Source organism: Phymastichus coffea, unplaced genomic scaffold (genome assembly GCF_024137745.1).
Source record: "Phymastichus coffea isolate CEN01 unplaced genomic scaffold, Cenicafe_Pcof_1.1 PCOF00002, whole genome shotgun sequence".
NCBI classification, from domain to species: Eukaryota; Metazoa; Arthropoda; class Insecta; order Hymenoptera; family Eulophidae; genus Phymastichus; species Phymastichus coffea.
Window position 1 is genome coordinate 2713892 of NW_026706813.1, and position 27751 is coordinate 2741642.

Genomic DNA, 27751 nt, shown 5'->3' on the forward strand with positions numbered 1-27751 from the left:
AGGAGGGGATTGAAGTGAGTGCTATAAATAGTCGGCCGGAGACCACTGACGCCTGGTATTTGCAACAATACCAGGAAGTATGCCAGGACCCACACTCTCACCCTACTTGGAAGGTGGTGGGAGGGAGACTGTATCATTATCAGCCTGATGAGGATGGTTAAGGGTCCATCGACAACGATGAAGCGTGGAAGCTTGCGGTGCCTAGGGAGAAAAGGTACCAGGTGCTCCAGGAAATCCATGATGCTCCTACTGCAGGACATCAAGGACGAGAGCGTACGTTCTCCAGGGCTAGGCGCTTGTACTACTGGCCTAAATTGTATGATCAGGTCAGGGAGTACGTAAAGAGTTGCCCGGTATGTCGGCAGTGCAAGGTGGAACAAAGAGCACCTTGCGGGCTGATGGGTCGTAGACAAGTATCACGACGCTGGCAGGTGGTGGCCGGTGATATCACTGGTCCATTTCCCAAAAGCTCTCGAGGTTTTGAGTGTATCTTAGTATTTGTAGACTTGTTTACTCGCTGGGTAGAGTGTGTTGCGATACGCAAGGCCAATGGCAAGACAATCGCAAGGGAATTACACGAGAGGATCGTCACTAGGTTTGGTGCGCCAGAGGTATTCTTGTCGGATAATGGAACCGAATTTAAGAATCAGGAGGTCGATTCATACCTGCAGATGAACGGAATCCAGCGCGCTTTGACTCCCGTGTATCATCTCCAAGCGAATCCCACAGAGCGAGTAAACAGGACACTCAAGATCATGATCACGTCTTACGTAAGCCGCGATCATAAGAGCTGGGATGAACACCTGTGAACTCGGCAACTCATAGCGCCACCGGATATAGTCCTGCGATGCTCATGTTTGGGCGTCAGCCGGTACCTCCTTTGACGTTCAGAAGAACCCAAGATCAGCAGGCTCTTGAATGTTCGGAGGGTCAGGCTGTGGAAGATTGGGCCGAACATATGGAGAAGCTTCCTAATTTGTGGGAGAGAGCTAATTCCAAGTCGAAGGAGGAAGCTGCGCGTCAGGCGGCTTATTATGACCGGAAGAGACGGCAACCCGAGTTTAAGGTCGGAGATTGGGTTTGGAAGAGGAACAGGATTCTATCTTCAGCTGCTCAAGGTATTTCAGCTAAATTAGCGCCGAAATATGCCGGCCCGTACGTGATTGAAGAGGTTTGTGGTTCCAACACGTACAGGCTAAGCAATCAGCTGGAGATCCTGTCTGAGCTCTTCCATGCCAAGGACCTTAAACCATATTACGGTCCGGGTGAGGATGGGGAAAGCGAGGAGGTCATCGAACCTCGCGGGCCGCCAGATGAACTGCCGTCGGAGGAAGCGAACGATTCCGCGAATGCGCGCGAAAATCCTGGAGGGGATTTATCGGATAGCGAGCGGATCCAATTAACAGCCCCCACGGCCGTAGATAAAGTTCCCACCAAGACGTCGGTTTTACCGGTATCTGCCCCAACTAAGAGAGGTCGAGGTCGACCTCGAAAGGTTCCAGAGACGGTCACCGGTCCAGCGAGGGGAAACAACTCTCCCGTGAAGGAGAATAGAGGGAGAGGTAGGCCTCGAAAGACCGTGCCCGTCGTACAAAGGACGGTTGGGTCGATAAATCCTAGCGGTAACCGACGAGGGCCAGGACGTTCCCACAAAGAATCGCGAGGGAGCGTATAACTCGGTGGGATGCAGCTTATATTAGGGTTTTTTCTTCGCGCAGGGAGATTTATCCGAAATTTGTTGTTTTTGAATGTTTCAGATGGACCGGAGAATCGTCGTCGAAGAGGAGACCTTCGAGGTGGTCACGCAGATGCTGTTAGATGCTGGGCCCTGATGCGACGCAGCTAATTGAAGATCTGCGGAGCTTCGCCAGGGCCCAGTTGGAAGGGACCACCCGAAGGGAGCGACGTAATGCCTCGGTGGCAGAGGTTCTCCGAGATTCATCGTGGGTCGCCCCGAAGAAGGCTTCTCGGGACGCTTCGACACAGACCGAGGACCAGGACAGTGTCGAACGTCCCAAGTCTACAGTGGACCAGGGGGTGCAGACCCTCAAGTCCGGCGTATCCCTTACGTCGGACAGTGCGAGCCAATGCCCAGGACCCAGGGAAACCTGTGGGGCCTCGCACTGGGTCTGCAATCATCCCCGGATCCCTGAGCAGCCTACTCTCCTCCTCGACTTCAGACACGTGCGTCTGGGGATCAACGAGGTGGAGAGTGCATGGCGGTTCACTCAAGAACTCCAGTCTCGGGTGCAGGAGCACCTGAGACGCTTTTTGAGCCGCCAGGGCGCAGAAGAGCTGCTCGGGGAGCGGGCAGGGATGGCTCAGCGTCAGAGGGCCTACGGAGAGGCCCTGCTGCGGGTGGATAACGGACAAAAGTCCTCCGCAGCGCTCCCGGCGCCGGCTCAAGAGAAGAGAGCCCCGGGAGCTAGAGACGCTGGACCGACGCTCACGGTCCATGTGGACGGGCGCATGGCTCCTGATACTACCATCGTGATCAGGTCGCAGGATGGACGTGCGACCGCCACGGTGGGAGGCGTGACCATCACCGCTTCACAGGGAGTCAGTGCCCAGCAGTCCCCTCTGGCTGCTAAGCAGCCATCACAAGATCGGGAGGCTGCTCAATCTCGGTCGTAGCTGAGGGGCTGCTACATCTGTGGGGAGTCTGGGGTGACCAACTCCCAGCGGTGCCCGAAGAAGGCTACACACTGGCGCTACCCGAAACATCGCGCGCCAGGTGTAGCCAAACGATGATGTAGGCTCTAGAGGGCAAATAAATTAGCCGAAATAAAGAAGGGAGTTATTATTTTGTTTCCTTTCCTTCTTTATTACTTTCAGGTTCCTGATGGCAGCGAATCGCGGGTATTCGTCCTGCCCGGGTAGTCAGGACTTGGAGGGGGCTGCAACGGTAGTCGATTCAATTAATCGAACCGTTCGCGATTCTGATTTTCGCGCGTTAGTTCTAAGTATTGAGAGAGAGAGCCCCCTCTCTCGCGCGATCTTTTGAATTAGCAGTTAATCCTCAGCTGTTACTTGTGTAGTACCGCCAAAATAGTTTAGCACAATGTTTCACCGATTTGCCAATAAAAAGTTTACTTGGATTTTGGATACGTGTGCAAGGGTGAGCGAGGAAGCAGCGACAGTAGCAGCATCACGGAAGCAGCAGCAAAAGCAACAGCTATTATACAGCAGATTTGCGATCGAGGCAGCACAGCTGATTCTGATCTGAGGAGCACCTTTAATTTGCTTCAACAATTACGGCTGATCACCGTAATTGCACCGCAGGGTAGGTGCACCTTCCTTAATTATCGCATGACAAAATACATTTGGTATTTTGTCCAACCGTGTTAGCGTTAATTTTTTGTATTCGCGTCGAGCGTTAGACCGCGCCAATATTCGTATCTTCTCTCTCTCTCTTTCTCACCGAAAGTTATTTAATTGTAAATCCTATTCGCGTGCGTCAGTCTTTCGGCCCGACAAAGACTGTAGAGATTTTTTATTAATAAAATCTATTAAACTTATTCGCCGATTTCGTCATATAATTTTTCCTAATAGTTTAAACAATTGAAAAAGGCTTAGGTTTTAATCCGATTATAGCTAGGGGATTAAGTGGATTAGGAGCAAAGTCGATTACACTTAAAACTCATCGAGTATCACAAGGCACGTGACTTAAGGTGAGTTCAATTCTGCTTGATCGAAGACAACTAAGTTAAATCAGCTGACGTTAAGGCGAATACACGTATTAACATACGTGTTAACGGAGCGGCGGTTTGCTCTGCATCGTGGGAGTTTACTTAAATAAATTTCTCATTTTGCAGATTTATTCCCCCGTTACAAAGTATACATTTATTTTACTCAGAAATAGAAGAAGATTAACGAATAAGTTTTTTATTTTTAATAAAATTTTATTGTTAGCTAAATAAGATTTTTTCTAGTTGTAATGCCACCGATCATAAGTTTTAATACTTTTTCTAACGACGTAGTCGACACGGCAGACGAATTAATTGAAGAGATTACACATTTAAAAGACAATTAAATATCCGTAATTGATAGGGTTAATAATCATAGTTCCGATATCACAAAAATAAATAGTAACGGTCGTAGTCTTAGCGCACGTGTTGCGAAACTTGAATTAGAAAATAAGCATAGAATTGAACAAATAGCTAGCTTAGGAAATATTTGTGTAGATTTAATTAAAATTAATAACATTTATAAAAAACAAATTAAGACATTAAGTAAACAAACAAAAATTAATAACGAATTAGCCACGCAACAAAAAATTTCAAATAATATTTTAAAAATAAAAATAGAAAAACTGACTAAGGCTTTTGAAAATTTAAATTTATAAATCAATTTTACGCATACCTTTTAAAGTAGGAAATAAATAGAGTAGATTAGATTAGATTAGAAAAGAATATTAACGCGGTAATAAACATCTGTTTTTTCTCTTTTTTTCAAAAGTGAAAATCCAAGGCAAAAGGTGCAATTTCTCCAAAAAATGAAGGAGCCAAATCGCACGGATTTACGCTAATACGCCAGGAGCTCGCACACCTGAAGAACAACGCCTTTACAAGACATAAGAAGTACAAAAAATACAGCAATACCAAACAACGAACCAAGGAATGAAACAAGACCGAGTTTAGATGATAGGATAAATCTTTTATTATCCAATAATATTAATCTAGCTTGCAAGCACGGAAAGGATTCTTAGCAGTGCCTAGATTGCATTAGAAGTTTTCGAGAACTCGGACGGATTCCGAAAAAAAAGCCAGAAAACCAGGAAACAATTATAAAAGAAGTTCAATTTAGTATAGAGCGCATTGATCGAAAGAAGACAAAAAAATATAGCGCAGAAAAAATTAAAAAATTATACCGAGAATTATTCAAGCCGGAGAAGAGGATTTTAAAAAATATTGAAATAGGAAAACAGAATACCAAAAATAGCATTCAAGAAGAAATAACAGAGCTCGACAAAAAAATATCAGAAAAACAAAAGGAAATTATCGAACTAATAAATGCTCAAAAGAAAAATAAAAGAAACCAATAAATAAAATTTGACAATAAATAAATTATTTATAAATAATTTACCTGGCCCAACTCTATCCTCATCTGTAAATGAGATCCGAATTAGAATTAAAATCCTATCCTAAAAAAGTCACTAATATTCAGCGTTATAATTATTTTTTTTGTGGATTAGTCTTCTTTGATTCTTTGAAACTCGAATTTGATAAAATAAATAAGGCATTAAGAACGCTGTTCTGTCTAATTAAAGATAACCAGTAGTAAGTTTTGATGAGCGACATACGGGATAAACGACTTACACGCAGTCAGTCGAAAACCTCGAGTGTTAGCTCGACAATTGGTAAAGTTGGCGGAGGTCTAAGGCGATCAACAGAGTTCCTCCCTGATTTAAATAATATTCCAGAAAGTCCTACTTTAGATTCATATTTTAATCCCAACAGAGCTTTGCGTCAAGTCGAAACTGCGTCCACTTCACATATCTTAAACGACCCTATTCCAAGTACTAATTTGCTTACCCCTTTTATTAATTATAACAAAATGCCGCCGAAACTTGATAATAATAGCGAAGCAGAAATATACGCCGAAACCAAAGCGTTACCAGAACATGTAGTATCGTTAAATGATGCATTAAGTGTAGTGCCTACATTTGATGGAAGACCAAGCCCATGGACCCAATTCGTAGAAGGATGCAAAGAAGCATTAAGTATAATACCACCAAATATAGAGGAAAAATTAACCAAACGCTTAAGATCGAAATTATAGGGAGAAACACGTGCTATAGTAGTAGGACTAACATTTTCCTGTAGATGAATTGTTAAACCATTTAGCTGACATATTCGGTCCCATTCAAATATTAAATCAATTATTAGGTGAATTAGGAAATGAGTTCCAAAGGAATAAGGAAAAAGTATTAACTTTTGGAAATAGGCTATGACTGTTAAGTAGTAAAATTATTGAAGCCAAAAAGAAAGAAGAGAATCTAGAGTTTTTAACGCCTACACAAAAACAGATAATTGAACAAAACATATTTGAATGCTTTAGAAGAGGACTAAAGCCTGAAATTCGGCTAAATTTACCTAGTGACACCACCATCCTAAATGCGCTAAAGAATGCCATAAAAGTCGAAAAAGACCTAGAGTTACAATTAACGTTGCGAGCACGAATCTCTAATAACAATTCTCATTCTTTAAGATCGATAACCCTCTGTCAAAATTGTAATAAAGAAGACCACAATGCCCTAAATTGCAATAGTATAACTAGAGAAAGTTATAATAAACGATGTAATTTCTGTAAAAAGGTCGGTCACGAAGAAAATTCATGCTTCTCCAAGATAAGGAATAATACTACAACATGTCAAATTTGTAATAGGAAAGGTCACGTTGCTCGTCATTGTCGAACACATCTTAAATGTCCAATATGTAATAGAAACGGTCATATAGCTGCAGACTGCCGAACTCAAACACAAATAAGAATGATAAATCAAGTTATTTGCCAAATTTAATTGTTAATCTCATTAACGAAGTACGAGATGTCTTCTATCTTCCTAGCGACAAGTTACCGGGAACCGATCTTGTCTTGCATGAGATAAGAACGATCGATGTTGTATCAGTTAATAGTAGACAGTATCAATTTCCTCACGCGAAGAAGGATAAGATTGACTATCATGTCGAAAAATTACTAAAAGCTGGTATAATACAAGAATCTACTTCACCATACAACATCCCCATATAGATCGTACCTAAGGCAACAGACAGTAATGGAAGAATGGTATTGAACCTGAGAGGATTGAATGAAAAAACAATTGCTGATTCGTATCCAATACTTAACATTACACAAATTTTTGACCAAGTAGGAGGTGCTAGATTCTATTTCGTGCTCGATCTTGCCATGGGATTTTACCAAATCAAGATGCACCCAAAAGATGCGCATAAAACGGCTTTCAGTACTCCTTTCGGCCACTATGAATTTGTGCGTATGCCATTCGGTTTGAAGAATGCGCCCGCGACTTTTCAATGTTTAATGGATACGTTGCTCTGCGGACTTCAAGGGCTAGATCTGTTCGTGTATTTAGACGATATAGTTATATATGCCAATACACTTGAAGAACATGATCGCAAATTCCGAATGTTGGTTGAAAGATTACGAAAAGCAGGATTGAAATTGTAAATTGGAAAATGCAAGTTTTTAATGCGACGAGTTAATTACTTAGGTCATATAATAAGTGAAAATGGTCTAGAGCCAGATCCAAAAAAAATTGAAGCAGTGAAGGAATTCCCAAGACCAAAGTCAGTTAAAGCTGTACGTCAATTTTTAGGATTATGTGGTTATTATCGTAGATTCATAAAAGATTTTGCAAAAATTGCTAAACCGCTGACCAGGTTTTTGCAAAAAGATACGGTGTTTGAATGGACAGATAAAATCGAAAGTTCATTTTGTGAACTTAAAGACTTGCTGTGTAGCGCTCCATCACTACAATTCCCAAATCTTGATAAAAACTACAATTCCCAAATCTTGATAAAAATTACATAATTCGTACTGATGCCTCTGGAATTGCAATAGCAGGAATACTCTCACAAGGCACTATTGGATCGGACCAACCTATTGCATACACCTCTCGAGTACTACGTGGTCCGAAGTTGAATTACGAGGTTTACGAAACAGAAGCGCTTGCAATTATTCACAGGATCAAAGCATTCAAATCATATGTCTTCGAAAAAAAAATCACCATTATTACTCATCACCAACCTTTAGTTTGGTTTAAGTCAGCTGACCTCAATACCAGGGTTTTGAAATGGCGTTTTCAAATTTCTGATTATGACTATGAGAAAATTTATCGACCAGGCAAAGCCAATGCGACAGCTGATGCATTATCATGAAATCCGATAGAACCAGTTAATGTAAAACACATACGTCAGAATGATAGAGAAATTAAGAATCTAGTTTACTCTTATATTAGCAAACAGACTGATGAAGAATTTCAATTCTTAATTGATTCTACTTCCACTACCAATATCATTAATTCCTGCTGTGTATCGGACGATATACCTATCCAAATGTCCAATATCTTACCGATGTAGAGTATTTTTGCTGAAGATGATTGTCAAGAATGTGAATTTATCAAGTTAATAATAGCCGAAAATGAAATAATATTTTACGTTGTTGCAAATTGTCAAATGCCATATCACGGAATCATAGGTAAAAACTTCTTCTACGACACCAGTACGAGAATAAACTATAATAACAATAGTATAAACGAAAGTGATGCAGTAAAACCTGTTATTAGTGAGAGTAACATGCAAAAATATAGGAAAATTTATAATTTATATACGCCCCTCGTTGACGAAGAACCTCCTTTATTGAATATATATAATCCAAAATACGGATGGACACAGTATATGATTAATAGTTTATCTGAACAGAGTTTAATAAAGGAAAAATATGCTTTAGGAATTCGTGATGAGACCGATCAAATTGACCTGATAGATATTAATGGTTTAACCCATAAAACTTTAGGATCAATAAAACTGAAATTATTTGAGATACCAATGAAATTTAATATTGTGCAAAATGACTTTCCTGTAAATTGCGAAAGCATAATAGGATCTGATTTCATTTTTTCTAGTAAAGCAAGTGTTAATTTTGACACAAAGACAATAAAAATAGGAGACACTTACATTCCTTTTAGAAGACGGAAAATACCAACACAAGAGAATAATAGTTACACATCAGTAATCACCGAAGCAGACAAAACTCATCAAATTCCTGAAGTAAATGTAGTTACTAGAAGGCAAAGACAACAAATGAAACAGTCATCTGACCCTGTGGTAGTTCAACCAGAAACTGATAAGATAAAACCAATAAAACGTCCACGTGGAAGACCGCAAATAAACCCTGTTGACAATAATAGTGGAAATATCACTCCACGCTCCGAAATACCACCTATCATTCCTTCAACTAATGAAGCTGTTTCAAAGCGTTATCCGCAAAGAACATGAAAAGATGTACCAGATTATGAGGAAAATGATCTAGACGACAGTGAATTCGAAGGTGAAGCACGGGTTATACCCGAAATACCTGTGCAACCCAATCAGAATCTACCTCACAATATACAAGATACTGATTCTGAAGAGGACTCAATGAATAACAGTTCAGATGAGTTCTTAAATGACGACAACGACACTGTTCGCGACATTTGCGCTCTTCTGTTCGACACATGCGTCTCGAGCTCTCACTTTCTTACACATGCGAAGTTTCCAAAGGGAAGCAATAACGATGCCATAACGATACCATAATTATTCTGTACTGTGGCATGCTGGCTGCTAATTGTTCACGTGTCATCTCCCTTTATCTTCCGCTCGTTATCTATACAAATCATCTATAGTCGCGCCGGGTCATAAATAGAAAACATGAATGGTGCGTCTGTCACAGGTAGTCGATGACATAATCACATGGACCTCTTGTTCCTTTATAGTTTGCCCACGAAAACGATTAGCAGGGTCATTAGGCTTATGAGAAGAGGGGGTTTGTTTTGTGTTTCCTGCTGCTGGAAAACTGCGCCGAGTTAGTTGAGTTTAGCACTAGTACAACCAACAAGTACGGTTCGCCTACACATCTACTTATAGCTACGTTCTCGTTGTCTATTTCTTGGACGGTGTGCGTATCGACTATCTGTGTGCGTGCACGTTGTTGCGTTCTATCGTGCATTATCTTCGGCGGCTCACGATCAGCGATGCTATCGAGGACTAAGGACAGGGCGACCTGCTGCCTTAGTTGAGGGTCGGCGCGATCCTCTGGGGTGTCGTCTCTAACCGCGCGGCATTTCTGCCCACCAGAATTCTCAGGCTCTAACACGGCGAGGGCTGCTTCCGTTCCCGAGACGTCGGGGCTGCGTTTAGCCTTCTTCACACCGGGGACACTCTCCTCAATCGAGTGTTGTTTTTCTTTGTGCGTCGATCTGATACGAGAGCGATAACGAATGGCCATTCGCTGCGTAGCGTAAGTTTTTGTACAGGCTATCCGAGCCATATTAATCATTGTAAGTATTACGATACGATATTACCGATAGTTGTAAATCTAGAATTAATTCATTGTTCTGCATTCGTTACTAAATGGCTTTTCCTTCACCTACGACTGGAGTTTTTTATGCCGGCTAGTGCGAATTGCTCTTTGTTCTGTTATAAATAAATCAAAACGTCCGCTATAGAGCTTGAGTTTTCCTTCAATCGCACATCCACCCTCTACCGTTACTTGCATTCTCATTGCTTATTCTACTACAACAGACACCGCAAATATAGTTAAGTTTAAAGAAACCATACATGTGCGCAACGACAATGTTGCTTATTTTATAAGCAGCAATGGACAACCTTGTGACGAAGGCGCTGGAAAATTGATAGAAAATAAAAAAATTAATACTAAACTAATCTTACAAGTGGGTGAAGTCTCAAAAGAAAAGAAGAAGAAGAACTATCATCAATTTGGACTCTGCATACGAGGAGACCGCCCAGAATCGTTAACTCATATTAAGGACTATATTCATATTACTTTAAAAATATTAAGAGATTTGCTAATTAATACTAATCAAACTGGAGTCTGTATTGCTCAGAGTAAACATATAGAAAATTTAAATTGGTCAGAAATAGTGTATTTATTAGATAGTGTCTTTAGAAATAGTGGAATAAAAATATTAATTTGTACGGATAAGTTAGAGTATGTATCCTTAGAACAACGTGACGGAATCTTTTATGAATTCCATAAATCTCCAATTGAAGAACATTGTGGCGTTTAAAAAACCTTTCACCGGATCAGACAAGAATATTATTGGGAAAATCTAAAAGACGATATACAAAAACGAATTCAACAGTGTCTAGAATGTCAATTAAAGAAATTAACTCGTTTACAGACCAAACAACCCATGATAATAACTGATACATGTGCTACAGTGTTTGATAAAATTGCTATGGATATTGTAGGTTTTGATTAGAGGACATGTAAGCTCTACAGGTATGTTTCACTTGCTCATGAATATATACATTGTGTTAACATTGTGTTACTAGCATAATTTTTTCATGTGGGCAACTGCTATCTATGTTAATTAATTATTGTAGTTAATTCAACATAAAAAATAAATGCACTTTTGTATTTTCAGGTTCAAAAGTAGTGGTTATTTGTCAACACTCATCTTTCATTACAATTTCACGCGAAGATGAACCATTGCCTTTAAAGGTAGTAATGAAGGCCAATAGACCACTGCTTAAGAGATCATCAAATGATGAAGTTGGAGATCATGCGATTGCACAAAAAAAAATGTCTGGTAATGGAGTGATCACTGATAAGTCTGCAGAAAATTCTGCTCTTCCAACCATGGAGACTTCAGTTTAAAAAATTTCGGTAGTAGTACATGCAAAGTTTGATTTTATAATTAAAATGAAGTACATTTTAATGTTTTAAATGCTTTGCATTCAAGATGATATACTTTTTCATACTATTTCAAATGTTCTTAGTTTTCAGATTTTTTTGTCAGTTTTTTATAATTTTTATAAAGTTACAAAGTAAGACAAAGTTTCCTATAAAAGTATTTTGTAAAAATGGGCTTACTTGAAGCTATGCTATTTATTTAAATTATTTTTGAAAGTTTCTTTTTTTTACTGAAATAAGTTATAGATAAAACCTGATAGGTGAATATACTGTTCATAATTCTCAATGATTAGTACAATAAGATGTTTAATTAGTTTATGTAAAGATAAAACCTGATAGGTGAATATATTGTTCATAATTCTGAATGATTAGTACAATAAGATATTTAATTAGTTTATGTAATTAGTTAGTACATAAAAGTTACATAGCGATAAACATAATTTATATTAAATAATTTATGACTGATTTAAAATTATGCTTAAAAATACTTAAAGATTAATAATAATAAAGAATAAATACAGTCAGACACGCTAGGCGAAGCTTAACTTATTGATATGAAAATATTTTGTATCATCATAATGTACTTGTGATCTTTTGAATAAGATAAATAATATAAGTAGCTTTCTTAAAGTGTGTTCACATTTGATATTATAGTACAATAAAATGATGCTTAAAAATACTTAAAGATTAATAATAATAAAGAATAAATACAGTCAGACACGCTAGGCGAAGCTTAACTTATTGATATGAAAATATTTTGTATCATCATAATGTAATGTTGAATGAAGAATGCAATGAAAACGAAATAAATGAGTCTGCGCCGAAAAGAACTAGGCACGATTAGAAAATAAGAAATCATGTAAACTATAGCCTACGTATGCATATAAATTAAAATATTGTTATTAATAATTGAAAATATATTGATTATTATTTATCCTTATCCATATTTACGGATAGCAAGTAATAATTAATTGGAATTTATACATACACTGATATGTATGAATTCAATTAAGTTAATAATAAACGATTGGCACTAAATATAGTAATTACAACTAAACCAATCTCAATAAATTTTGAAGCTACCCCAAATTAAAAAAAAAATGATCGAATTTGATGCAATAGTTCGCGAGATAAGCCTGATTTTTGCGAAGCGCGTCGATTTGAACGCGGACTTTCAGTATTTCCAAGCGCGCGAGGGAGGCCCTCCACCACCGCCTCCGGCCTTTGGCTTTTCTCGTGCTGGAAATGAAACGTCATTTTAATTGTTAAAAAGCCAAAATATGTAAAGCCTTGTACAAAATTATTTATTTATGAATTATTCTCAAATTAAAAAGGATTAATATCGATGCACATTTTGTTCTTTAAAAGTTGATCAAACTGATAAAAAAAGCTTCAAATACATATTTATATGTTAAATATTTATCCATGTTCAAATAACAATGCTTATCTCATTGCAAGGACTGAAAATTTTATATACGATAATTAAGTAAACATTGCAAATGTAATTTTGTAGTAATTTTCAGGTACAAGTCAGCTAAATATAGAAATACAACTTTTTAAGTAATTTTTTTTCAAAAATTAAAACATATAAAATATAAGTATACCATCAAAGGGATGTACAGAAAAAAAATGCTTAAAAAAAGTATGTTCAATGGGATTCGAACCCGCTACCACGAAAATAAAAAGTGATGTTGTGCTTTAGCTACCTCGGCTATCGCCACATGTTGTTTAAGTGTTATGGATGTTACATATGTTTATTAAGAAGAGGTGGGGCTTACGTTAAATTAATTCGTTTAAGTACTAGTGATGAGAGTATTTTTTAGATTAGTTGCAAAGAGAGAATCCTAAAAGATCATAATAAGACTTGTTTCCGACCACCGCTCCATCGCCGGCCATCAAATATCGAAAATGAATTCAAGCGCGCGTACATGCACGTTTCCCCTATTCGGCTGCTATAGGCCGAAGATTGCCGAGTGTCGTCGACTGTCTGCGCACGCTTGGAGAGGCGGCGGAGGAGAGCGAAACTATACCGCGCCTTCCCCAGCCTTCCCCTTCTCCTTATATTCACGTAAAGTTTCTTATTTATTTTTTATCTCAACATTTTACACTCATCGATGTCGGGTTAAACATTGTTTCTGATGTAAAATTTCACGCTCTTTCGATTGGTGCATGTTATTTTGTCATACGTTCAGCCGTTCGCGAGATACAGGCGAAAAAAAATTTCAAACGTGATTTTCTCTTAGAACCTCTGGACCTAGAACTCTGCAAATTTCAGAATCGTCTTTTTCGACCTCAATTTACCATATATCAAAAATGCATCCACTTATGTGACAAAAACATTTCAGGCCTATTTTTACTGGACTACATGTCAAATTTTGTCGTATACTAACATATTTTTTTTTTATTTAGTGGGACAAAGATATAATCATGCAATATTGATATTAATGAATGAAAGTTCCATTTAGCATATTGTACAGTACTATCACCATTTATCTGAATTTATTCCTATATCAATTACTAATTTTAATGTGATTAATTTTTGTGTATCAATAATATATTGGATTGGACTGATCATTAAAAAGCTGCTTTTGATTACTATTTCATTGAGAACTTCAGTTTAAATAAAATTTTGATGGTGATTCGATTATTAATTCTTTACTACCGATAAGATAAGTAATTATTTATAAATAATGTAATAGTTTAAACATTTATAAAAAGTTAATTGTTGGATTTAGCAATATTTTTTAATTTTTCACACTTTCCTTATCTCTCATAAAAGACGTAGGTTTTTTCAGATTGAAAAAATCTCGAGTAGAAGCCGAGATATTATTATTTGTGTATCAATAAAAGTATGAGCCCCGAGTGCGGCTGCTCAAATTACAATTTCTCGACTTCTACTCGAGATTTTTTCAATCTGAAAAAACTTACGTCTTTTATGAGAGATAAGGAAAGTGTGAAAAATAAAAAAATGTTGCTAAACCCAACAATTAACTTTTTATAAATGTTTAAACTATTACATTGTTTATAAATAATTACTTATCAATTTTTGAACGATTTAAGCCCCAGATTCGTGTTAAGCAGGTCAAAATACATTAAAATATTCTTGGAACTCAATTTTTATCTCTGCCGTTATTAATTAATCCCTCTTGACAACATATTTTTTCATACAATTAAAGTTTAGTAATCGAATTAAAAAAAAACTAAGCAACTTTTCTATTTTCTATAACTTTTAAACTCTAAAAAATTCAGCACGTTTTCTTCTGTCGATTTTAGGTGGTTTTTGGGGATTTAGAACCGAGGAACATTTTTTATATACCTGATTCGTACATTTTCCAATGTTAATTTTTGAATCTTCAGGTGTATGTCGGGTTTCTTTTTTTGCCACCAACGCGACGCAGCAGTATCGTTGAATCGCGAATGTTGGTTCAAACAGCCAATCTGCCAGTTAGGTGCATTGCGTTTGCAGTTTTACATGTGTTTGTAATAACTACTGAGTACTGAGGAGCTCGCTGCCCTGTACAAAATTATTTTGTCTTCTAAAAATTAGGTAAGTGTTTTTCTTTCGGCAAGCGTTTTTAATTTTGTAGTTGTCGTATGTGTAAAAAAGTTGATTAATGTTATATAAAGGTTACATAAACATGTGGGTGATCCGTGATTTCTTTTTTGTTTGATTTCATGTGGCAATTACAAAATTCTAGATGAAATTTAGAGATTTATTTATTAATTTTTGTATAAAGGTAACATAAACACCTTGGTGATTCGTCATTCCTCTTACATATGCAATTGCTGTCGTAACTGTAAAACCATATAGTAAATGGATAAGCTTCAAATTCATCGATAAAACTTGCTGTTAATCTAATTTTCAAACAGGTCATGAGTTTGGTATTTACAAATTCATTTTTGTTTTCCAGATTGTCTATAGTTTGATAAATTTATTTGGGTAAAATTCAACAATACCGGTTATTTTGGTGGACAAAGCTATTCAATACCCTACTACTATAGTTATTTGGAAAAGCTGTTAAGATGATTGTCGATAGTCCTCAAAAAATCATAAGCTATTAAGAAAAAGGTAAATTCGAATCTTTTTATATACTATTTTGAAGTTTTAATTGCAATAAACATAATTCAATACTCTATTTTAAAAGACTACACATGGATACTTTCATTTTTATCCAGTGATTATGGATTTTCCATTACTTAATATATTTATGAATTTTTATGGTTTCTACGTACTTCTATCCAATTTAATGTAGAAGTGGTGCAATTATATTTTCAATTCTAAGACTTATTAATCGATTTGGGTCTTGTAATAAGTGATGGATTAGCTTAATACTCTTCCAGAAAGCATGCTGCTAACGTAGTTGGCAGCCAGTTCATCAGTTTGGTGTTAACGAGTTCATTTTTTTTTCTACATTGTCTATAGTTTGATATAATTGCTCATATCAACTACTTAGCCTTGATATGTATATAAATGGTATGCACATAGTTTATGTCAAAAAAGTATCGTACAACAAGTCCAATATTTTATCTTGGTCACCCTATTTTCACTTTCTACACACTTGTTGTACGATACTTTTTTGACATAAACTATGTGCATACCACTTATATACATAATCAAGGCCACTTGTAAAAAATACTAAGTTTGAAAAAAAAGTAATATCAACTACTTAGCCTTGATTATGTATATAAGTGGTATGCACATAGTTTATGTCAAAAAAGTATCGTACAACAAGTGTATAGAAAGTGAAATAGAATTTACTATGCGAGATACAACATGGGTATAAATTTCAAATCAATAATCTGTGATAAATAGTACACTACAGTGCTATATACAATGAATTTATTTTCAAACATTTTTTTTCTTCCTTCAGCGCACGATAAGTTTGAAACAAAAGTAATATTAACTAAGTAATTTTAGAAGACATGATAACTACACAAACATCTAAACATTTTCATTCACACATTCTCTCTTGCTATCACCGCAGCTGAGCAGAAGACAAATTGTTTGGTTATATGCTGCCGTAATTTGGCTTTTGAGTTTCAAATTGAGATTTTGTTGTAATTCGAATGTGTTTCATTTAATACGTATATTTATGTAAATTTAAAAAACGTATTCGGGTTCAGTTTTGAAAAATATATAAGAAAAACATAAATTTTACATGTCAAAAAAAGCAATTTTGGGTGATCAAAAGGCTGAAAATTATTGCAATACTTGATTTAAAAACAAATATAATATAAAATAATTTTTTTCTGTTTCAGGATTCCATTTTTAAGTCAAAAGTGGTTACATATTTTTGGTTATTGGATTATCATTCTACGCACAGATTTTCAATACTGTATTTTTTCATTATAATTATCTTATGTTATATGTAACAAAAGTAGTTAAATAAAAAAGTAACATTTATTAAAAGCAATTTGAAATTATTTAAATACTTTTCAGGAAATATTTGTAACTATAACGTACGATATTAACAAAGATTTGATAAATACACGTACAAACAAATTACAATCATACGAAATTAGAAATATACGAAATTGAAAAATATACGAAATAAAAAGTCTTATACGAAATTGAAAAATATACGAAATAAAAACTATTATACGAAAATGAACCTATATAGTACATGAAATAAGATTTTTTTACGAATGCTTTATACGATCTCAATTTTTTAAACGTCAATCTTTTTTTATTCCAATTTTCCAATTGTTGATTCTCCAATAAATTCAATTCTTCCTTGTATTTCATACGGTTACGGTAATTTTTCAATAATATGATTTAATTTCTATGTCTTATACATATATTACTTGACAAATTATCTACTTTTTTTTGATAATGATATATTGAACAATCATATATAAATATTATGCCTAGAAAAAAAAATCGGTCACAAGAGGAAGAAGAGGTTTTTCAGTTGAATCGTCGACGAGAAAGAGCAGAACGTCAGAAATTCAGACGGCAACAAGCTCGACAGCTTATCCATGAAAGCAACAGGACTACGCATAGTTCGACACAAACAAATGTACAGAATAATACTATACCAGATTATCTAGGAAAATTAGAAATTCCGTGTAAACATTGTCATGCATTACATTTTGTTCGGAATACTGTGCGCATGTGCGCGGGAGCCTACCACGCCATCTTCACTGTGCAGCACTGCTCATCTAACGTGCTCTGCATTACAGCTATATCCCTTCGTCGACTCGGAGCTCTGCTACTTTCTTCTTGTTCATTTTGTATTATCTTTTATTTGTGACTTAATTTATAATTAATAGAGTTTGCATATCTTTAGAGCAAAGCATTTGTATAGTCTCACTTATATATATATTCATATTTAATAAAAGGTGATTGTTGTTTTCAATTTATCCCAGTAGTCCAACAGGTTATGGGCCCAGCACGCTTCCACTGCGCAGCAAAAGGAAAAATTGTGAATCATAGAGGTATGTTAAAAATTATTAATGTGAGCTGAAGGGTATTCACCTGAGCAACACGAGCACACGATAAATAACAAAAGCAAAGTGAGCTAATAAGCACACGAAAAGTGTCGCATTCCGAATACGCAAAATGCTCGAAGAACGAATATTTTTTATTTAACATTTAGTCAGTCGTAGACTAATAAAAATATCGAGCGCGTAATCATTAGAAAAGAAACGGAATAACATATTAGAGCGAATTAATAAGAGGGCTGGAATTCTAGAGTGAATTTGCGACATTGATAAAGTTGCAGAATGGTGCGGTTTTTCTGTCGCGTTTTATCGTGCAGTGGCGTAAAGACATAGCTCGGATCGAGGTTAAAAGCAGCAACGTAAACGCGGAGAAGCAGTGACATTGGATTTCTCGCGAGTGACATGGCCTTGTTCGTGAATTGAGCGCAATGGAGAGTCGGTATCATGAGTGACGGTTGAACAAAGGGCTCGACGCCATGACACCCGGCTAAAACACGAGGCGGCAAGAAAGCGCGCGATAAAAGAGTAGCATCGCGCATGAGCTAAACGAATAGTATAACGAGAGAGAATGCGCGCGCAACAAACAGCTAGAGGAAAAGAAAAAAAAAAGTAGAGGTAGTGAGCGCGCGCGCTACTAAGGTGTGTTCACAACGGTACTTGTGACACAACCTAAGGTCCGTTGCAACTTTGGAGTGAATTGTCAAATACCAGACAGTGACCCGGTATGGGACTGCCTGCATACATGACATGTACTACGATTAAGCTAATGTAGATCAAAATAAAACTAATACCATATATAAAATAAAATTAAATACACATAATATCAACATTTAATACTTATAAATATAACACTTATATATATATATATATATATATATATATATATATATATATATATAATTATATTAAATTATGTATGTACTTGCAAATTATAATTCTTAAAATTAGTTTAAATTCTTAGAAGAATGGTTTACTGTTTTAGAGATATTAAGAGCCACAAAAAAATTTTTGTATACATATTTCGTGATATCTCCTGATAAAGTCGAGGTTGTTGCACTACGTATAGTCAACACCTCTTGCGACTTTAACGGTTGATTGCGTGATGAGCCTGGTATTGTAAACGTGAGCGATCGCCCCTCCCCAGTAATTTGCGCTATGTATGGTCAATAGAAAAGGAGGGATCACGGGAGCAGTACCGGTTTATTGGGCAATTAATTGTTGGCTTTCTGACTGTATTTGTCGGATGTACCCGACAGATATAAGAAAGAAGCCTATTGTTAGCCCGCCTTTTATAAACAGTTAGAAGAAACATTCGGTCAATTTTTATTTATAGATGAACAGCGAGGCTAATCAGGAGATGGGGGAGGCAATGGAGGGGGACCGCGTCGTCGGTCAGGAGACGGAGGCGGATGAGACAGGTATATACATAAATATCAACAAATATAATAAGTTCTAGAGCTTGGATAGCTATCGAACAATCTTAGAGTAATAGAGTGCGGATCCGCGATTAATCAGAGTTAAGTACCGAATGTTTAAATGGAGATATTGTTCCTTAGCACCCTCAACTGCTACTAGTGACGCATTGTCGTCAACCCCTGCATCATCCGCTTCTGATACAACAACAGACGACCGGGGCCCCGAGTTCGTCGTCCCATCGAACTCCTTGCGACCCACCGCAACAACCAGTGCGAGGACTCGTAACCCCCGCATGATAGTGCCCCTTCGACCTCCTCCAAGGGCTGGCTCGGCCTACGCACCGCCCAGGGAAGACCCTAACACTATCCTCGCCACCCGACTCGAGTCCATAATGGCCTCTGCTGAAAAGGTGGCCGAGCTACAGGCCAAAGCCTGGCCTCAAATCAACGAGGCCATCAAAGAGGCTAGACTCATGATGGACGCCTCACTCGAGTCAAAGCGACTCGAGATCCAAAAACTTACGGTAGGATCAAAACACAAAGACGCCCGTACTAATACTAGCGTGATAACCTCCTCGCCTTTATCAAGTGGTGGAAACCATCCGTTTTCCATCGAAAGAATTTTAGTCCCTGATATCAATGCAACATCTAATAATAATAACACTAGAGCTCCTGAATTAACTGATCGAGACATTGTAACTAACCCTGATGCAACGTATCCAGAGATCAACCGAAACAACCTTACTACCGATATTAGCAACCAAATAAACCAGACCTTTGGTACATTAGCCAAAACAATAGAGAGTACTAACTCCACATCCAAAGCATCTTTTAAAAGGGATTATACCCTTACGTCCAAGGCTAATATCAATGTATGGTTGGATCGATTGAACTCTGAACTATCGGCAAAAGAATTATTAGACGTCATAGATTCAAACACTAGACCCAAAAGAATCTTCGATGTTGAAGAAGTTGATAAAAGAAATAGATTAGTTAGAGACATTATAATAAATCATCTAGATGAAAACTATCACAAAATAATACTTAACATAAATGACCCTAAAGAAATATTAACGAAAATCAGAGAACACAGAAGAATAGAGGCAAACACAGACGATGCTAAAGTGAGAGAGGAACTGTACAGTATTAAAATAAATAAACAGGATAAAGTTTCAGTATTCATAGATAAATTTGATTCAATTATTAGAGAATATGAACTATGCGATACAGCCATTCCCCTCACTGACGCAGAGAAAACGTCTGCCTTTATGAAAGCTGTGAAAGATACATATCCACGGATCAGAGAAATGGATATAATTACGAAACAGACCAAAGGTAGAGGAATGAACTTTGAAGAAATGAAAAATTTCATCCGACAGCTCGAAGCCGATCTGCGAAGTTCCGGCGTTGCGAAGGGAGCGTCAGCAAACGTGGCTAGACCGGGTGCTGCAGCCACAGCCGGTGCTGGTCCCAGCGGTGGGGGCAAGTGTTTTAGATGTGATCGATTCAATGTCGATCACGTCTCTGACTCTTGCCCGCTGATCCAGTACGGGCTGTGGTTCTGCTACATATGCAGAGACTTTGCTCATCACACAGGCAGAACCTGTCCACGTGGAGACGGGTCGCACCGTGATGGAGAGTATGTTGCAAACAATAACAATAACAATAGAGAGCCAAAAGAATCGAAAGGAAGAGTTAATTACAGAGGTAACAGGGGAAAATATAATAGAGGTAACGGTAATAGTAAAAGAGGCAAAGGTTATTACGATAACAATAGAGACAACAAAAGTCGTAACCCTAGAGGTCGCAATAACGGTAGAGTAGGCAAACGTGGCGCAAGCAGAACCTACTACCCAAGTGGAGACAAAAATAAACAGAAACTGGCGAACGCTGCAATAGCACTTATTGAAGGTAAGAATAACATTGATACAATAAACAATAAAATAACCTTCCTATTAGATTCCGGAGCCACGGAACATATTACAAATAAAGCTTTCATCTTGCAAAACTTTAAGAAAAGTTCAGGAACTTATATTAAAAGTGTGAATAAAAACAAATCGGCTGATATCGAGATAGACGGAAAAGGAGACTTATACCTAAAGAGCTTAAACAATGAAGGTCATACCATTAGACTATCCAATGTTATAGCAGCCCCTGATATATCCGAAAATCTAATGTCCCTTAGGAAATTTGTCGATACTGGATTTGGTATATATCTAGATGACAAAAATTTAAAAATATTCAATAAAAATGATGGATCTACTTTTCTAACCGGGTACTATAAGAAACCAAACTGGCTTATACAATTAGAAGTAAAGAATAAAACAGAGAACTCGGATAGGCAAACATACAATAAATATTATTGTAGAGCACGATTAATAACGCTAGAAAATATTTCAAAAGACCCACAAAATGTAGAAACAGAAAACAATAAAGACATAGATTCAGAAGTTGGGAGGGAGTTAGTTACGAATGAATCTATACCTAAACTTAGCCAATACAGAGACTTCGAAAATTATTCGCTAGATGACCTTAAGAACGAAAAACCAATGGATGATCTATTCACGTCTTTCGAACTCGAGAAAAGATATTCAGAGGAGTTAGATGAAGGGATGTTGTGGCATGTAAGACTAGGACACCCATCATATGATTACCTATTAAAATTGCAAAAGATAAATAAAGAACTTAGCAATGTAAAATTTAATGAAAATATTAAAAACTGTGAAGTATGCACAATGTCCAAAATGAGTAAACAACCTTTTAAAGAAATAAGAACTAGAGCCGATCATCCACTTCAACTAACTCACACCGATATAATAGGTCCATTTAAAACAATTACTTATCCTGGTCGAAAGAAATATATAATAGCTTTCATAGACGATTTTTCGAAATTTGCCAAAACGTATGCAATAACAAACAAATCTGAAGCAGGAGAATGCTTAGAAAACTATTTAAATACCATGAGGAATTTGACAGGTAAGAATTTGAGAGCTTGCTATATAAGAGCAGATAACGCTAGGGAATTTACAGGAGGAGAATTTCTAGAAGTCATGAAAAAGGAAAATTTAGAGTCAAATTTTTCGAATCCATATACACCTCCCCATAATGGTACTGCTGAAAGATTCAACAGAACTATATTAGAAAAATTAAGATCCTTAATGATAGATTCAGGACTACCAAAATCTTTATGGAACTTAGCCCTGGAAGTAGCTGTAGATGTATATAATAGAACTCCAAATTCGTCTATAGAATTCAAAACTCCTTTGAATAAGATATCCCCTAATAAGAAAAATCATTTAGAAAAGATCAGGCGTTTTGGATGTATAGCTTATGCAAAGAAACCATTATCTGAAAACAAATTATCCGAAAAAGCTATAAAAGGAATCTTAGTAGGACAAACCAGTAATGGATATATACTATGGCATCCTCAGTCCGGAAAATTAATTCTTACTAAACATGTGAAATTCCGGGAAAAACTAACTTATAAAAATATTGATAAACATGAAGAAATTACTAGAGAATGTAATAAAGATTCAAACTCTATTCCAAATGACAATGATAAAGAAACACCTGAGGAGACCATGGATATATTCAATTCCGGTAACTCGGAAAGAATAAAACAATTAAACGACACAGAATCCATAGGAAAACAATTAGAGACAAATAAAACCAACAAGAGAAAAAGAATAATTGATCACATATCAGAAAAACATAATAGAGTGCAGCCTAAACGAAGCAGCAAGATAAAAAGAGACTACAAAGCCATGTCAGAAGGAAAGGCTAATCTAGTAGATAACAGTTTTGCCTTTATAACTCAATATAATGAAACCGAAGTATTGGGAGAAGATGAAAAATGTTATTGTTTGATGGCTACGCTAAACTCTGACCCAACCAATTATAAAGAAGCTATGGAGACTAAAGATAAAATGAACTGGACTAAAGCAATAAACGACGAGTTAGAATCCATGCGCGAAAATAATGTATGGAGTATAGTAGAGAGACCTTCGATGAATCAGAAAGGCAATAGAGCCAACATAATAGACAGTAGATGGGTACTTAAAAGAAAAATTGATTCAGAAGGAAAAACAACATTTAAAGCTAGGCTAGTAGTTAGAGGATTTAAAGACACCAATGAATACGAACTAAGAGAAACGTATGCACCTGTATCTAGGCTGTCTATAATCAGAGCTGCATTCGCTATAATAAATAAATTAGATCTGGAAGTATGTCAACTGGATGTGAAAACTGCATTCTTAAATGGCAAACTAGAGGAAGAAATATACATGGAAATACCAGATGGAGTAATGTTAGATAAACACACGAAAGAAAATAGAGTTTGTAAATTACATAAAGCTATATACGGCTTGAAAATAAGTCCTAAGAAATGGAATCAAAGGTTCTCAACTGAGGTAGAAAAATTAGGTTTACAGAGAGATATAAATGAACCTTGTTTATTTACATACAGAAAGAATGGCGTAATGATATTACTTATTTTATATGTAGATGATACACTTTTAGCAGGGAATAATTCTAACAAGATTAATGAAGTTAAGAGACACTCAAGCTCTGTATTTAAAATGAAAGAATTAGGAGAACCCAAAGAATACTTAAGTATTCAAATCACTAGAGACAGAGAAGCTAAACAAATAATGTTAAGTCAAAGCAAATATACGAAAAAGGTATTAGAGAGATTCAATATGAATGAAAGCAAACCATAAAACACACCGATGATAACTAGACAAGTCAAAGCTAGAAACAATAAAAATATGGAGAAAACGGAACAACTGGAAAAACCAGAATTTCCTTATAGGGAAGCAATAGGCAGCTTGATGTATCTTGTAAATGTCACAAGACCTGACATTGCTTTTGCTGTAAATTTACTAGCTAGAAAACAATCAAACCCCACCATAGAGGATTGGATCGATGTAAAGAGGATCATGCGATATCTTAGAGGAAGTTCTGATCTAGGACTAATATATAGAGGAGTCACTGAAAACTTAGAAGTATTTACAGATGCAAGTTTTAAAGACAATGCTGATTCATCTTCAACAAGTGGAATGGTTGCACGACTATTCGGAGACTCCGTTATGTGGAGAAGCCACAAACAAAGTGTAATCAATCTCTCGACATGTCATGCTGAATATTACGCAATGAGCGAAGCATGTCAAGAAATGATCTCATTAGATAAGGCGCTTAGAGACATGTTAGGAAAAACTATGTACCCTATAATTATAAGATGCAATAATAAGTCCTCAATTAGCTGCACACAAAAGGAAGGAAATCATAAATTAAAGAATTTTGATGATTCGGTTAAGGAAATAATTGTTAATCTAGAGAATAGAGAGAAAACAGGAACTAAAATTAAATTGTCCAAAGTACATGGTGACTACATTAAACAGTGTGTAACTGAAGGAAAGGTTAAATTGGTTTGGGTACCATCTAAAGAAAATTTAGCAGATATATTTACAAAACCTCTTCCTTTCGATTCTTTTAGAGCTATTAGAGATAATATAATTAATAACTGACTATGCTCGAGAATGTCTTTGATTATTTGCAGACGCGGAAACCAACGGACCTAAGTGAGCTGCTTGTGCTCACGCGCATATGCGTACACTGGAGGGAGTGTTCGGAATACTGTGCGCATGTGCGCGGGAGCCTACCACGCCATCTTCACTGTGCAGCACTGCTCATCTAACGTGCTCTGCATTACAGCTATATCCCTTCGTCGACTCGGAGCTCTGCTACTTTCTTCTTGTTCGTTTTGTATTATCTTTTATTTGTGACTTAATTTATAATTAATAGAGTTTGCATATCTTTAGAGCAAAGCATTTGCATAGTCTCACTTATATATATATTCATATTTAATAAAAGGTGATTGTTGTTTTCAATTTATCCCAGTAGTCCAACACATTTCAAAGATGAGAAAGTAAAGGGTAAAGGATTGTCGTTCAATGACTGTTGTGGTCATGGATCAGTTTCTTTAGATCCATTATTAGAATTTCCTGAAGAACTTCAGTTATTACTAAAAGGAGAACACCGCAAATCTGTTCTATTTTTTGAACATATCAGAGCATATAATAATTCATTATCTTTTGCGTCTTTTAATGCTAACTTGGTTAATTTTCAATCACGTCGACCAGGTCCATATCTATTTAAAGTTCAAGGACAAGTTTATTATCAAATCAATACATCATTGTATCCGTGTGATGATGAAAATCCATCTTATGGTCAGCTTTTCATTGTTGATCAAGAGGAGGCTGTCAATTATCGAATGAACACATTTTCAAATTTGGATCAAGATCTTAACTTTACTTTAGATAGAATAATTCGAGAAAATAATGCTTTCGCGCAATCTTATCATATGATGAGACAATAAATTGAATATCAGCAAGCATTATTTAACGAAACTAACCAGTCTCAACCAGAATTACAATTACTTTTTTCTTTGAAACCAGGGCAAGATAAGGGAAGGTATAATTTTCAGAGAGTTAATGAAGTAGCTGCGATATTTGCTACGACAGCTGATGGCGAAATCCCAGAATCATATGTAACTATTAGAAATAAAAATACGAAATCATTACAATGCGTAAGTATGATGGATCCCAATGTTGAGCCGTGGATATATCCATTATTTTATCCGTATGGTTCATCAGGATGGTTTAGAAATTTACAACAAAAAGATAATAGCAACAGACGTGTAACTCGCATGGCATATCACAAATATAGAATGACAATAACGGCCAATGAATTTAACCCATTTATTTTGGGTCGACGATTATTTCAACAATGGTCTGTTGATAGTTATGTAAAAATTGAAAAAGACCGAATTCAGTACTGTAAAGATCACCAAAAAGAATTGCGAGCAGATACATATAAAGGTGTCAGTAATTACATGCAAAACTCTGCTGATACTGTAAATGGTCAAGTTGGTAAATCTGTCATTCTTCCATCGACTTTCATAGGATCACCACGATATATGCAATAATGTTATCAAGACGCAATGGCCTTAGTAAATGAAAAAGGAAAACCTGATATTTTTCTAACTATGACGTGTAATCCCAATTGGGTTGAAATACAAGAAAACCTTTTACCTGGTCAACAAGCATGTGACAGGCCTGATCTTGTTGCACGTTTATTTAATTTGAAAAAAAAACGTTTGCTTGACTTAGTCATAAAGAAAAAATTATTTGGAGAAGTAGCAGCTCATGTATACGTTATTGAATTTCAAAAAAGAGGCTTACCGCACATGCATTTACTAATAACTCTAGCAAGAGGACATAAATGGACTACTGCAGAAATTATAGACAAATTTATATCCGCAGAAATTCCTAATAAATCCGAAAACCCACACCTGCAAGACCTTGTGATAAATCACATGACACATGGGCCCTGTGGAGACTGGTGCATGAAGGATGGAAAATGCTCAAAAAATTTTCCAAAGCAATTTCAAAACGAAATAACCTTGGATGAAAATGGTTATCCACACTATCGAAGACGAAATGATGGCGTTACTGTCAATAAAACAAATAATCACGAAGTAGATAATCGTTGGGTGGTACCTTATTGTGCAATATTATTAGAATTATTTGATTGTCATATTAACGTTGAAGCTGTATCAAGCATTTGCGCTGTAAAATACTTATATAAATACATTTATAAAGGCCATGATGCAGCAACAGTTGTAATTCAAAATTCTGAAAATGGAACTGTGGTCATACATAATGAAATCTGTCAATTTCTTGATGCACGCTACGTTGGACCTGTTGAAGCGTGTTGGCGCATGCTTAGCAAAACTTTACAAGATAAAAGTCATTCCATTATGAGATTACCTGTACATTTACCAAATGAACAAAATATATATTTTTCTGAATCAGTTTATGAATTTGTGATGTTCGTATCACTTATAAATAAAAATAATTTGAACTCTCGTAGTTTAGCTAATGAGTAAGAATTTGTTTCCGTTGATTTTACTCTAATTTCAAGAATATAAATAAATGAAATAAATATAATAAATAAGTAACTCAAATATATATAAGTAATTGTAAAATATCGAGGAAAGTCAGACAATGCCCTAGTTTCTTATGGTGCGAGTTGTCCCATAAGCAGAGCTAAAGTCTTTCTTGGATAGGATATAATTCGGCCCAAGTTTCTTATAGCGCGAGATGTTCTATAAGTCGAGCTCAAATTATAAGGAAAGGTTAATCTTGCTTAGTAAATCACAATGAGAGAAAGAACTTAGGTGTTGATCCAAGTTTATTCAAACTCATGCGCTCACTTTGCAAGGCTAGAAGTGAATGAATCTAGCCTGTGCAAAGGTGGGCCTATTTATACACAGATTTTCCCGCTTATTATTGCAGGAGAGATTTCATCGAAAATTCGAGAGACATTCGCGAATTTTGAGAAATGATTTTTCTTCATTTACAAGTAAATAACCATTAATATTAAGTTTTTTACACATG

The 27751-nt window shown here is 36.3% G+C and overlaps 2 protein-coding genes across 4 annotated transcripts in view; both read left to right on the plus strand.

The window, feature by feature from the left end:
* The window catches only part of LOC131663390 (rhodopsin-like), an 833111-nt gene that overhangs the window by 113925 nt on the left and 691435 nt on the right, over positions 1–27751 (plus strand). Inside the window, exon 1 of one of the 3 annotated variants that reach the window (XM_058933794.1) lies at positions 15374–15502. The exons of the other annotated variants lie outside the window; for them this stretch is intronic. The gene's annotated coding sequence lies outside the window, so the exon portion shown is untranslated. Of the gene's footprint in view, positions 1–15373; positions 15503–27751 lie in introns of those variants that run through there. 3 annotated transcript variants of the gene reach the window in all.
* Positions 26293–27240, plus strand: LOC131663540 (uncharacterized). The gene has a single exon (XM_058934008.1). The coding sequence runs from the start codon at positions 26293–26295 to the stop codon at positions 27238–27240; it is 948 nt and encodes a 315-aa protein (XP_058789991.1).

Coding starts and splice junctions, on each gene's coding strand:
- LOC131663540 (XM_058934008.1), top strand. CDS start 26,293: ATGGCCTTAGTAAATGAAAAAGGAAAACCTGATATTTTTCTAACTATG.